At 42.4% G+C, this 13444-nt stretch overlaps 1 protein-coding gene across 4 annotated transcripts in view; it reads left to right on the plus strand.

Annotated features, from left to right (window-relative positions):
- The first annotated feature begins 205 nt into the window (after nucleotides 1-205).
- POLA1 (DNA polymerase alpha 1, catalytic subunit) overlaps nucleotides 206-13444 on the plus strand; it is a 305604-nt gene continuing 292365 nt past the window's right edge. For 3 of the 4 annotated variants that reach the window (XM_033415099.2, XM_033415097.2, XM_033415101.2), the window contains exons 1-4: nucleotides 206-353; nucleotides 5211-5335; nucleotides 8310-8406; nucleotides 9875-9955. In XM_033415099.2, coding sequence (XP_033270990.1) covers nucleotides 311-353; nucleotides 5211-5335; nucleotides 8310-8406; nucleotides 9875-9955 — 346 coding nt within the window. In that variant the 5' untranslated portion in view covers nucleotides 206-310. The remainder of the gene's footprint in view (nucleotides 354-5210; nucleotides 5336-8309; nucleotides 8407-9874; nucleotides 9956-13444) is intronic. The other variant, XM_033415096.2, reaches the window with a different exon arrangement.

Consider the following 13444-nt stretch of genomic DNA (forward strand, 5'->3'; position numbering starts at 1 on the left):
AGCATGGGTGCGCCTGCGCAGCGAGTCTCCAGGAGGCTCTTTTCCAGCGCCCGACCGCTTTCTTTTTCTGCTCTCCACGGCCTCCCCAGCCGCTCGCTCTTTTCCCTAAGGGGTCATCACGGGGCGCCAAACGCGCGCCCGCGGGAAGGCCGGGGGCGGGGCGCTGCGCGGCGCGGCGCGGCACGTCAGTGGCCTTCCGGGCGGAAGTCGGCAGCCTCCGGAGCTGCTGATTGGCTTTCTGGGTGGCGCCTGTGTCGGCCTCCGCGCCAGTTTCGGGCTGGTTGGCGCGGAATCGGAAGACTCCGGGACCATGGCGCTGGCGTACGGCGATGACTGCGAGCTGGGGGCGAGCGGTGAGAGATGACCCCGCGCGCGGGGTCCCCAGTTGGGAGTGCGGAGACTGTGGCATGATTGTGGGTGGTGGGGGCTCTGTTTTATTTTTTTCTTAGGTAGGCGCACGCCCGGGTTGACCCGCCGGTCTCTTTGGGCGCGGACCTCGGACGTCCAGGACTGGAACCTGTGAGGCCTCGGACAGGTCTTCTTTGCAGGGCTGTGGGGTCCTGGCAAGCCCGAGCAACCCCCTGCGGGGCTTTTTGTTTGGGAGGCTGCCTCACCTCTCTCACTGCGGGTCTCCGCACTTGGCTGCCTTTCTTTTTATTTCTTTTGGTGAATCTCATCCCACGTGCTGGGCACACCTTCATGAGACTGGCGCCGGTGGGGCACAGTGTTGGCCGAAAGTATTTCATTGCTCCCGCCCCAGGTGTCCGCTTGAGGGCTGGGACGGAACGGATGTGCGCCCTTCTCTTGGTAGAAACTGCTGGGGAGGTTGTTACACGTTGTACCTCAGCAGGAAAGAAAGCTCTAAGTGCTGTCACGTGAAGATACAAACGCGTTTTGTCTTTGTAGGTAATAGGTTTCTACTTTATGCATTAACAATTTTTTTTCAAATTCTATGGAAAGTTCTTCAGGTGCCGCACAGAAATAGTGTTCACAATCTAGTCATCTCAGGTGAAGCTTCTAAAAAAAAGTATCAGTTCAGCAGCATTTCGGATGCCTTGTATATTACTCCGTTTTTAGTGGTAGTATTCTATCTCCAGAAATAGAATACAAAAATGCAAATGGATTTGTCTGATTTCTGAGTTTTGAGCAGTGTGCAACTAAAGTGTGACTTCAGTGAACTTCCAACTTAAAATTAGTTGCTTCACTCTCAGCTCAAGCATCACATCTCCTGTCACTCAAATACATCACCATTAATGAGAACTTGCTTCCTAATCAGCTTCCTTTGCATTCACCTAGTCGTAAATCACAGATTTCAATTTGTTCTTCTAGCCTTTCGCTTTTTAAGACAATTTGTTTTGGAGAGCCCACTAGCCTGAATTACAAATGGAATGTGGGATGTATGTGAACAGTCTTTGCAGCCCTCCATCAGTGATATGTCGCTAAGCCCTTTCTTCACACTAAAAATTACGTTCTCCGTGAACATCAAGAAATCACTCTTTGGAGGACATCGTGCAATCTTGAGATCCCTCTTAAGTCATGGTGTTGATGAGTGGCTGGGGACTTGTGACTGGAATTTTTCCTTTCCAGCCGACTTGGAAAGATTGTTACCTGAAAGACTGTTGCAGCCTTGTGTGTGTCTGCCTTGGGGGGTGGTGGGGGTACTCTAGATGGTAATTTTGAACCAAATATTTAAACTTTGGTAACTGGATTTTTTTCATGCTGCTGCTTCTTTTTTTTTTGTTTTTGCTAACTTACCTACTTGAAGCATTGGAGACATATTCCATAAAGGAAAATTTAGGCCTTTTTTCTCCTTAAGTATTGGAAGATGGGGTGGCTGTGAAAAGTTGAAAGGTCTATAACTAGCTGTTACTGTATATGGAAATGGATAGGGGAGAGTTTAATGATTAAAAAAAGCAGGTATAGTGGTTCATTCAGCAAATATTCATTATGTACCTACGAGGTATAGGCATTCTGTCAGGCTCTGGTGTTACAGTGGTAGGTAAGCTGGGCATGGTTTTTGTCTTCATGGAGTTGAGATGTAAACATGTAATTATATGCAGTGCTATATTGGGGCTTCCCTGAGAAAACGGCTTTGCTTTATTTTTGTTTTCTAGAAGCTAGACCATGTTAGTGCTAATTGTGAGGTGTTGGCATATGTGTGTGCATCTGTACACACACACACATACACATTAAGTGAGCTCCTGTATTGCTGAGTACAAAGTAAGCCAAGCATCTTCATTTAATCCTTAACAACTTTATGAAGCAGACATGATTATCCCCATTTCACATATGAGGACCCTGAGGCTCTGCATTAGAGTCCTTAGGTGTAGGCTACAGGAACCAACTCGGGTTGATTTAAACCGAAAAGGAATTTATCTGAAGGATACTGTGGTGTTCACAAACTCCGGAGAGCCAGTCAGGGGGCACCTTAGCTAGGAACAGTGGTTAAAATCATGCCACAAAACTGGTCCATTGAGGAGGTTTTTGCCAACCATGGCCAAGTACTTGAAATTAGAGCCTTCAAGTACCTTGGGACATTGCTGGCACTGTTGTTCCAGGTACTCAATCCTCCTGTAGCTGTTGCTATTTCTAGAATCTTCCATTAGCCGTCCCCCTTTCCTTGTTACACTAGCTTGTGATTTAAAGTCTGAGCAGGTGTTCATAATTGGAGGGCCTATTTTATATGCCCATGCCCTAGCTGCAAGGGCATAAGGGAGGGGGGACTTCACAGATTCTGATGCTGGGCAGCTTAAAATCAAGACACCTGGCCACTGTAGCTCAGAGAGGTTAACTGGTTGTCTCATGTCGTCACCCAGTAAGTGGCAGAGCCTGGTTGTGCCGCTTCTTCCTAATCTCCCACTCACTCTATGCTCTCATGTCCAGCTTACCTTCCACATTGACTTCCTCTTGGTTTCTGAATACACCTTGCATTTTCATCCCTTTGTAATTTGGCTCATGCCTTTTCCTTTGCTTGTGCCCCTTGTTACCCTGTACTCTGATAGTGAAGTTCTACTCTTTCTGTGTTGGGAACCTCCCCTGTGAAGCCTTCTCTGATTTCCCAGGCAAAATTAATGGCTCTGTTTTCTACATTTCCTCAATACTGGCTTCCTACCTCTAATACGGCACCATCTTTATATGATGGTGGGAGCCTCAGGTCTTTTTGCTTTCCTTGACTGGGAGCCCCTTGAGGACCGGCAACTCTGTCCTATTTGTAATTGTACCCCAAACCCTTAGAGGGGCACATCGTTGCCTGTGGAATACGTCTTATTGAAAACCTATGGTTTTTGTCAGGATAATCTGACAAAGGAGTCAAGGGAGTCTTGAAGGGAATACACTGAGGCCACCTTTTCACTCTCAGTGGTCATGTTCCATAATCTCCAAAACCTTTTCATGTAGGCCTGCTCACGATTTTTTGAAATCATTTGAGTGACACCCAAGATTTTGTGGCTGTCATCATTAAGTACCTGCATTCCTTAATGCCTTTCTGAAAATGGATTTAAAAGTCAAATGTGAAAGTCAAACAATAGGCTGAGATGTTATAGAGAGATTCCATTTCCAGAAAGCTAAGGAAAAAAAATCTCTAATTATGCCTCACCTTTAAGATACAGTTTTCAACAGTTTATTGCCAGCACTTGGTACATGGTCTGTAAATTGCATCTTCTATTTCAAACACTTAGTCAAACAGCTGAATGTTGTTATGAATGTTCCAGGGGGGTTGGAGCTTTTAGGATGCCTGTTATCAATACTTCTCCTTTTCTGTGCTTACTACTTTTTATAAAATAATTAGCACAAATACAATACAGTACTCAATTTCACAGACATAGGTGGCAGTCATGCTGAGCCTCAACTCATCGCTGGCAGGAGGCACTGTCTTGCTTGGCTTGGGTATTCATCAGCTGACATATGAAAGTCTTCATTCTGTGGATGAAATCTTTTTAGTATGTGTGTGAAGTGGTCAGTTTATGATGACCCAAAGTGTGAGTAATTCAAAAGTTGAATGACTGACCACTGAGGCTCTCTGGTACTTCAGTAATTTTCTACAAAACACATTTTAATCTTTGTAATCTTTCACCTCATCCTCTAATGTCGTAACCAACTGCATGAGGCCTGGAAATCAGTGGTGGAATCAAGAATCTCCTCAGAGCCACCTTTGTTAAATTCTCCCAACCCCCAATTTATCCTTCCTTTGGAATTCCAGACACTTTATCTGTACTTCTGTTAGGGCATGTGTTACTTCTAAAAATTGTTTTAGAGTTAGTTGCTACTTACAAGCATATCTCGCTTTATTGTGCTTCACAGATACTGCTTTTTTTTTTTTTTTTTTTTTTTTACAAATTGAAGATTGTGGCATCCCTGCATCGGGCAAGTCTGTTGGTGCCATTTTCCCAACAGCCTTTGCTTATTACTTCATGTCCCTGTGTTAACATTATTTTGGTAATTCTCACATTTTTCATTATTATATTTGTTATGGTGATCTGTAATCAGGGATCTTGGATGTTACTACAACTCACTGAAGGCTCAGATGATGGTTAGCGTTTTTACCAATAAAGTATTTTTAAAGACATAATGCTTTTGCATACTTAATAGACTACAGTATAGTGTAAACATAACCCTTATATGCCCTGGGAAACCAAAAAAAAAAAATTCGTGTGACTAACTTTATTGCGATATTCACTTTATGGGTGTTGGTCTGGAACTGAACCCACAGTATCTCCGAGGTCTGCCAGGTATCTCCCAGGTCAGATTGTAAATTCTGTGAGTCTGTGGGCCCTGTCTTTCTTATCTTTGTGTCTCTCAGAGCGCCTGGTACTTTGCAAAGAGCAGGTGCTCCTCAAAGCCTTTCAAATGTTGATTAACAGAACACAAAATGAATTGTCCCTTTCATAACCACTTAACGGCCTGCCGTTTCCCTGGGAAAGGTTGTGGGTTAACGACTGATCTCCCTTTAGTGTCTCCAGGGGATATCAGTTGAATTTGGAATTTTTCTCTTTTTGGCGGAAAAAAAATAACAGTTGCTTCAGCTGGAAATTTCTGAAGAGCCACAGGAGCTGCAGATTCAGCCCTGAGCTTGTGAATTATTTCCATTATAAAAAGAATCCATTTGTATAACATTAAACTTGTATATTACTATTGGCTAAAAACTTGCTTTGTTTTTGAGGGAAGATGGCTGACAATTTTGTACATCTCATGTAAATTTGGCTTCTTTTCAGCTGTGTCAGATTCAGGGAGTTTTGTAACTTCTCGATCCCGGAGAGAGAAGAAATCAAAGAAAGGGCGACAGGAAGCTCTGGAAAGACTGAAAAGGGCTAAAGCTGGTGAGAAGTGTAAATATGAAGTAAGTAACCATTTTTCTGGGCTTTTTCTCCTGTGCTTCATCTAATTCATAGCCTGTAGATAATTTTAGGTCACCTTTGTCACTGATTAGAAATATGCATATATTTAAAGCTTCTTATAATAGTAATTTCTTAATATCAAACATATGGGCGTGAGGTAGATTTACAGGTTATGGGAGACTACTGAACTCTTAAAGTTCCTATGAGGCACCTTACAGATGATTTTAAAATTAGTAAGCACACTGCATCTCTGCTAAGTTCCATGGCTTCGTTGAGGGAACTTACAGATGCTTTTACTTTACTCATAAGGTATTGAGCAGTCTAGCCCAGCACTGCTGCTCCTTGGAGAGAATTGTTCCTAATCTCATATGCAAGGGGAGCGCGGTAGGGACTTGGACCTTCCCTCTGCTGTGTCCTGCGTGTAGGATTGAATGTGATGCCCTTTTGGCTCTTTTCCTCTACCCACTGTCGATGCCCTGCAGGTAGAAAAGCAGATTGGTACCATCTGCACAACATTGTCTAGCTTCACATTGAGGGCACTCGCTGAGGATGTTAACTGCCTCAGGGCTGGAAAGTGATTAATATGAGAAAATAATAATATCAACAGCAACAATAGCAACTAATGCAGTTTTTCAGCTAACACTGTTCTAAGTGCTTTTACAAATATGTTCATTTATTCAATCCTTCCAATACCGTATAAAATTAGATACTGTGATTAACAGCATTTCGCATGGGAGGTATCTGAGGTCACAGTGGCAGAGCCTTGATTGGAACCCAGGCAGCCTGGCTTCAGAATGTTCCTGTTTAGCCATGGCCTGTTCTGTGTTGGGCTAGTAAGCAAGTAGAAGAGGATTTTTGTCATTTGGCACCATTCATTCAAGTTAAGGGAGTCAACCAGATCATAAAGGGTTGCTAAAAGGATTACAGTAAAGCAAGAGTAAAGCATTTTTAATGTAGGTACTTCTATAAAGGAGTTCTGTGGGGCATTTCAGATGTTGACACCATGTGACTGATTTCCCATTAATCGCTGATGTTAATGGCATGGCTCTAAGAGTTCAAGCTGAGCAGTAGCAGTGTTTTTAGAGATTGAGTCAAAATGACTTTTTAACGCAAAATGATTTTTTTTTTTTTTTTTTTTTTTTGCGGTACGCGGGCCTCTCACTGCTGTGGCCTCTCCCGTTGCGGAGCACAGGCTCTGGACGCGCAGGCTCAGCGGCCATGGCTCACGGGCCCAGCCGCTCCGCGGCATGTGGGATCTTCCCGGACCGGGGCACGAACCCGTGTGCCCTGCATCGGCAGGCGGACTCTCAACCACTCCGCCACCAGGGAAGCCCTCAAAATGATATTTAAAAAAATTTTTTAAATTTTATTTTATATTTTAGAACAATATTTGTTTTATTGTTTATTTATTATTATTGTTTTTTATTTATTTTTATTTTTTTAACATCTTTATTGGAGTATAATTGCTTTACAATGGTGTGTTAGTTTCTGCTTCACAACAAAATGAATCAGTTATATATATACATATGTTCCCATATCTCTTCCGGCTTGCGTCTCCCTCCCTCCCACCCTCCCTATCCCACCCCTCTAGGTGGTCACAAAGCACCGAGCTGATCTCCCTGTGCTATGCGGCTGCTTCCCACTAGCTATCTACCTTACGTTTGGTAGTGTATATATGTCCATGCCTCTCTCTCACTTTGTCACTATTTTTTAAAAATAGTTTTCAGGTGTCTTTTGATAGTATATAAATGAGTTGCTTAAACGAGAGACACAGTATGCATGATAGACTTAAGCCAACAAAGCTAACCTTGCCAGTTCCCTCTCCCCTCAAAAAGAAAGTTGGTCAGTACAGTCATTTTAATTAGACTAGTTTGTGTTTGGGTTGTCAAAAAACTTAATTTGGTAGGGCAGGTAATTTCTGTCATCAAATGATCAAAGGCCAGATCAGTGTTTGCCAGTGATCCCTGTTGAGTAGATTAAACCGGAGGTAAAAACTAAGCTTAATCCTGTAATTACCATAAGCCCAGGTAGGTGTGGCAGAAATCCAGTCAACTCTACCCATCAGGCTCTCAAAGCTCTGTGTCCAGGTGTTTTCTCCTAGAATCTTAGCTCTTCAGATGGAGTTGGTCGTTTCCTCCAATCCCCACTTGAAAAGGCAGAACTCTCAAGAGAAGGGGGAGTTTTTAACGAGGTATCTTTAAGTTCTTGCTAACCAGCCCGCCAAATTCTCACTGCAGTGGTGTGCATCTATGCTGTCTGTTGCTTTAACTGTGCTGAGGTGGTCTGCTCTGTTCAGGCCAGTAGTTTGTGGTCTTCTGGCCTTCTGGCGGTCGGGCAGCCCGTATGATTTCAGGCCTTGCCATTCTCTCCGCACTTGCCCTCAGTTTTTAAGACCTGAAAATGGTGGGGAATCGGTGGTAATACAAATAGGGATCACTCAAAAACCATTTCTAGTGTACCCGTAGTGTGTGTTTTGCTGATTTTTGGAGGGGGATGGATGGGGGAGATTTTCCTTTTGAATTACATTTGGTTGGTTGAACAGTTATTAAGATTATTGTCCATTTGTGGGGCACCATCAGCTAGTGGAGAGGGGGGTGGCATGTCTTACAGGTTTGTCAAGTACAGGAGAAACCAGTCTCAAAATTACAAGTGACTAATCCCCAAAGCAGCTAATGAAGAATTGGCTATAATTCAGTTTGTTTTTTATGAAGTAGATGAGTAATTGCTGGTGTGACAAGTATATTATGCTAATGGAATCATTTAATATCTTATGTTAACACCCACCTAAAAGGAATGCTAAGTTAATTGATGTCTATTTAAGGAAAATCCTGCAGTGGTGTTGAATGTCAGAACTCATGATTTGGTTGCAGCTACTCCTTCAGGCTGCCATTCCACTTTGAATTTGACAATTTTTTCATCAGAATTGTTTAACACTTTCACTCCACTTGAAGCTCTCTCAAACTTGTACGATGGCAGGTAGAGGACTTCACAAGTGTTTATGAAGAAGTTGATGAGGAACAGTACTCGAAGCTGGTCCAGGCCCGCCAGGATGACGACTGGATTGTGGATGATGGTATGTGGGAAGAAACCGCCTGCCAGGCACTGTATCATTTGCTTTTCGTAGCTTCTCACTCGGTGGAGTTGCTGCTTTGCTTGGGCAGATGTAAGGCGCTAACTTAAGGTCATACCTTTGGTTTGGGTTTTCCTCAAATGCATGATTTGAGGGTGTGGAATCAGAAAAATAGGAAGTTTATTGAGGGACATTTTGGAGAAGCCAGGCACACACCTCAGGCTATAGTATAAATCCTCCAGGAAATGACTGTAGCAATTGGAAGGAACCTGTGGGCCATCCCCATGTGATGGGGCGTAGGAAAACTCTATATCACAGAACGGCTGTGAGGATTACAGGAGACTGTACTCGTGAAGAGTAACTTTGGCAGGGGCCCCGGGCAGAGGCTGGTCCCCATGTTCTTACAGCCCTTGTGGAAAGCTCGATGGTTCCTGTTTGTGGGACTTGACTTCTTGGGCGTGTGAGTGCTGACTGCGGAGCAGAGGGAGGGGGGTGTAGACTGTGCCTGCCACTATATTTTTGTTCCTACTTCTGTAATTGAACTCAGCTATATTGCCGGCTTTCCAGGCTCAGTAGTTGTGGCGCACGGGCTTCGTTGCTCTGTGGCATGTGGGATCTTCCCAGACCAGGGATTGAACTCATGTCTCCTGCATCGGCAGGCGGATTCTTAACCACTGCACCACCAGGGAAGCCCGACTTCTGGTGATCTTGATTCTTTTACTTTTTTTTTTTGTGGTATGTGGGCCTCTCACTGTTGTGGCCTCTCCCGTTGCGGAGCACAGGCTCTGGACGCGCAGGCTTAGCGACCATGGCTCACGGGCCCAGCCGCTCCGTGGCATGTGGGATCTTCCCACACCGGGGTACGAGCCTGCGTCCCCTGCATCGGCAGGCGGACTCTCAACCACTGCGCCACCAGGGAAGCCCGATTCTTTTACTTTTTATTCTTCTGGTAGAGTAGAAGTACTGTAAAGCATCCTATTGTGGCAAACTTTGATCTTATGGGCCAAATGATTACCTTAGTTCACCTAAACAGGCATAGTATACAGTTGATCCTTGAACAATATGGGTTTTTTTTTTTTTGAATAATATGGGTTTGAACTGCTTGGGTCCACTTGTATGTGGATATTTTTCAGTATTAAATACTACAGTACTACATGGTCCGTGGTTGGTTGAATCCGCAGAGTTGGAAGAACTGTGGATACTGATGGCTGACTAAGTTATGTGTGGATTAACCCCCAGGTTGTTCAAGGGTCAACTGTATATCCTTTGGTTTTGACTCAGAAAACGTGTGTGGGTGCTGTGTTTCATTTGACTTCTGGTTGAACAGGATTCTGCTGCACTTAAAAATGGCCTGGGCCAGGAGAACCTCTGAGTGGGTATAAAAGGTTTTTTTTTAATCTTTTTGTCATGGCTAAAATATTATTGGCCAATTTTAGAAATTTGATCCCGATATTACATTTTGTTCCTGCAGATGGTATTGGCTATGTGGAGGATGGCCGAGAGATTTTTGATGATGACCTTGAAGATCATGCCCTTGATTCCCATGAGAAAGGTATCTGCATTTTGAGATATATAGAATTGTCTAAAATTTCAGATGACTTGGTACTTTGACACAGTTTCTTTAAGGATAAAGGACCTACCACAATTGTTTTTCAGTATAAAAAATGTTCTAATGTTGAAAGAAGCGTAGTTATGTAGAAAATTAAATGCAAAAAGCGTAAACAACCAGGAAATGAAGTATCATGTCTCTGTTATCCAAAGAGTTTAGTCTTACTTATTTTGGAACTTTTAGTCCTGTGGTCATTTTAGACTTGATAATTTTGGGGGCTGCAAGAATTGATGTCTTTTCATTCCTACTGAAGTGACATACTTAGAATTTTAGCTCTTTGATAGAAGTACAGTACAATAACAAGGTTTAGAACTTCTGTCGACTTGCTTTGTTTAATTGAAATTTAAAATGATATGAATGTATGTGTCATAGTTTCTTAGCTACACAATCATTGGCAAAAAAATTTTTTTGAGTAAACAAGCCTGACTTAGTTCCTGTAAAATGAGAGGGGAAAATTCCCTTCAGAATTTTTTTTTTGGTTTAGTTCATTATTACCACCAAGTGGTAGATCACTGGTCAGCACTCTGTGGCCCACTTACGGCCAGTTTGTTTATGGCCCACTTACGGCCCGTTTATTTTTGAACAGCTTTATTGAGACATAATTAACATACCATACAATTCACCTATTTAAAGTGAACATTTCAGTGGCTTTCAGTATAGTTACAGTAGTACAGCCATCAGCACAATCGATTTCATTACCCCAGAAGGAAATCATACCTGTTACTATATAGCCCTCAAGCTAAGAATGGCTTTTACATTTTTAAAGTGTGTGTAAAAAAAGAAAAGAAAAATTCAAAGAAGAATGTGCAACAGCTTAAGAGACGTGTGTGGCCACAAAACCTAAAATCTGTGCTCTCTTTACCCTTTTCAGAAAGTCTGCATCTTAATTTGTAGATTATTAACATTTTATGACATTTGTTCACTTTGTCCCTCTTCCCCTTTCCCAGACACATACATGCAGACTTTGTTTTTGGTGAATTTATTGAAAGTAAGTTGTAGACATGCTTCAGTGGTGATCTCCTAAGAACAAGGGTTCTTGTCTTTTTAGTCACAGTACCATTCTCAGGATATTATCTAAGATTTTGTCCATATTAAGATTTCCCCAGTTAGCCCAGTAATGTCTTTTATAACTGTTTTTAAAAATGCAGTGTCCACTTGGCTTTTCATGTCTCTTTAGTCTTATTTAGTGTAGAGAGCAGCACCATCCCTCCTTCCTCCCTCTCTGGCCCAGTGTCTTTCATGACATTGACATTTTTAAAGGGACCACGGAATTCCCTGGGGGTCCAGTGGTTAGGACTCCATGCTTTCACTGCCGAGGGTGTGGGTTCGATCCCTGGTCGGGGAACTAAGATCCTGGCAAGCCATGTTGTGTGGCCAAAAATAAAACTAAAAAAAAAAAACAACAAAAAACGACCAGGCTGGTTGTTTTGCTGAATGTCCCACAACCTGGGATTTGCCTGATTGTCGTTTTGTGCTTAGAATCAGGTTAAATATTTTGACAAAAATAAAATTTAGATGAACTTGTGTCCTTGCCACTCATATCAGGGACACATAAGGTCAGTTTGTCCCATTACTGGTGAAAAGAAGTTTGATCTCTTGGTTTAAGATGATGTTTGTCAGATCTCTTCCTTGTGAAGCTACCTTTCCACCTTTGTAATTAATGGAAATAGGGGTGATAATTTGAAACAGTGTGTGTATATCCCTTTTTCCCACCAACTTTTACCCAGTGCTTTCAGCCTCTACTGATGATCCTTACCCGTTTTTTTTTTTTTTTTTTTTTTTGGCCACGCCGTGCAGCTTGCGAGATCTTAGTTCCCCAACCAGTGATTGAACCTGGCCCGGCAGTGAGAGTGCCGAGTGCTAACCACTGGACTGCTGGGGAATTCCCCTTACTCTCCTTTTTTAAATTAGCATTTCAAACTCATGGATTTAAATAAAAGTGCTGTTACAGTTCAGTATCCATTATCATCGTTTTTCTGTTTGATGTGGAAATTACCACAGATTTGGCAGTGGGAGACCCTTTGAGCTGGCTCTACTGTCCTTTTGACATGGTCTCATCAGTCTTTGAGCATTTCCTTGCTTTCTGGGCCAACAAGATGTTCCAGGTTCTCCTTGGTTGATTCCTGTCCTAGACCTGGAATCACCCATTTCTCCCAAGAATCATGGTCCCTTTTAGTAGAGAATGGTAGCAGATCTGGGGGAGGGATGTGCTCGTTGCTCCTGGGATGTAATGGTTTCTAGGCCCTTTCAGTGAACAGAGCTAGGAGATTATATATACACATATGCTGTGAATTCATACTGATACATTCGATTCAAGTGTAAAACCACAGGGTACTTCATTTTCCCAATCTATATTTGTGTTTAGCTTCACCCTCAGTGAAAAACCCTTGTCTTCTAAAATATACTCAGAATAATTTTGGGAATTTTAGAATTACTAAACCTATACCTCTAGCAACAACCCTTCTAAGTAAAGTTTACAATTTCTTTGCAGTTTTTAAAATTTGTTTTTGGCTGCACTGCATGGTATGGGGAACTTCCCCCACCAGGGATTGAACCCGTGCCTCCTGCAGTGGAATCACGGAGTCTTAACCACTGGACCACCGGGGAAGTCCTCTTTGCAGTTTTATTTGTTCTTGGCATATATCCTACTGAGGGTGTATGGTGACGGTGTTGTGTTTAGAAGCTATATGAAGTAATTTTTTTCTGTGTGCTGTAGTATCAGTTTACTACACAGGTTCATTTGTTTTTGCTTGTATTTGAATTTAGGCTTTTAAAAATATCCTTTTTTTTACTTTTGTTTTAATTTTAGTTTTTGAGTATTGTAAAACATTTTTATGGCTTAAAAATCAAAATGATATTCAAGAAATAGACTAGATAACTTTTACTCTCACCTCTATGCTTTCTACTTCATTTCTCCCCATCTCCATAGGTAACCATTTTTATTAGTTTCTAATTATCCTTCCTGTGTTCCCCTTTACAAAAAAATAAGGTTGTATATGTTTTTTTCATGTGGGATGTTATTCGTTCATTCATTAGTTAAATTATGTGGATCATCTTCCTGGTTTCTGCCAACCTGTGTCATGTAGGAACGCTACACACTGGTACCTACCATTAGATAGTAGTGTGGCTAATTGTGTTATTCCTACTTTTTATGAGTCCATGAAGAAGAGGATGAAGTGAGCCCATGTGATTTTTCACCTCCCTGAAGTGAGGAGGTTTGTGTTAGTTTCTGGCGTTGTTAATTATATCATCTTGAATGAGTCCCATCACCTCTCTGGACATTAGTTTTGTCAGCTGTAAATTAGGAGATTGGACTGGACAGGGAGGTTCTCGAGGAAAGGACGCACGTCCTGATCATCTCAATGCTGATCACAATAGCAAATGCAAAGAAAATGTGCAGCACTTATTGAATAAATGAACCATCTCTGTTTC

The sequence above is a fragment of the Orcinus orca genome, chromosome X (assembly GCF_937001465.1).
Source record: "Orcinus orca chromosome X, mOrcOrc1.1, whole genome shotgun sequence".
Lineage (NCBI taxonomy): Eukaryota > Metazoa > Chordata > Mammalia > Artiodactyla > Delphinidae > Orcinus > Orcinus orca.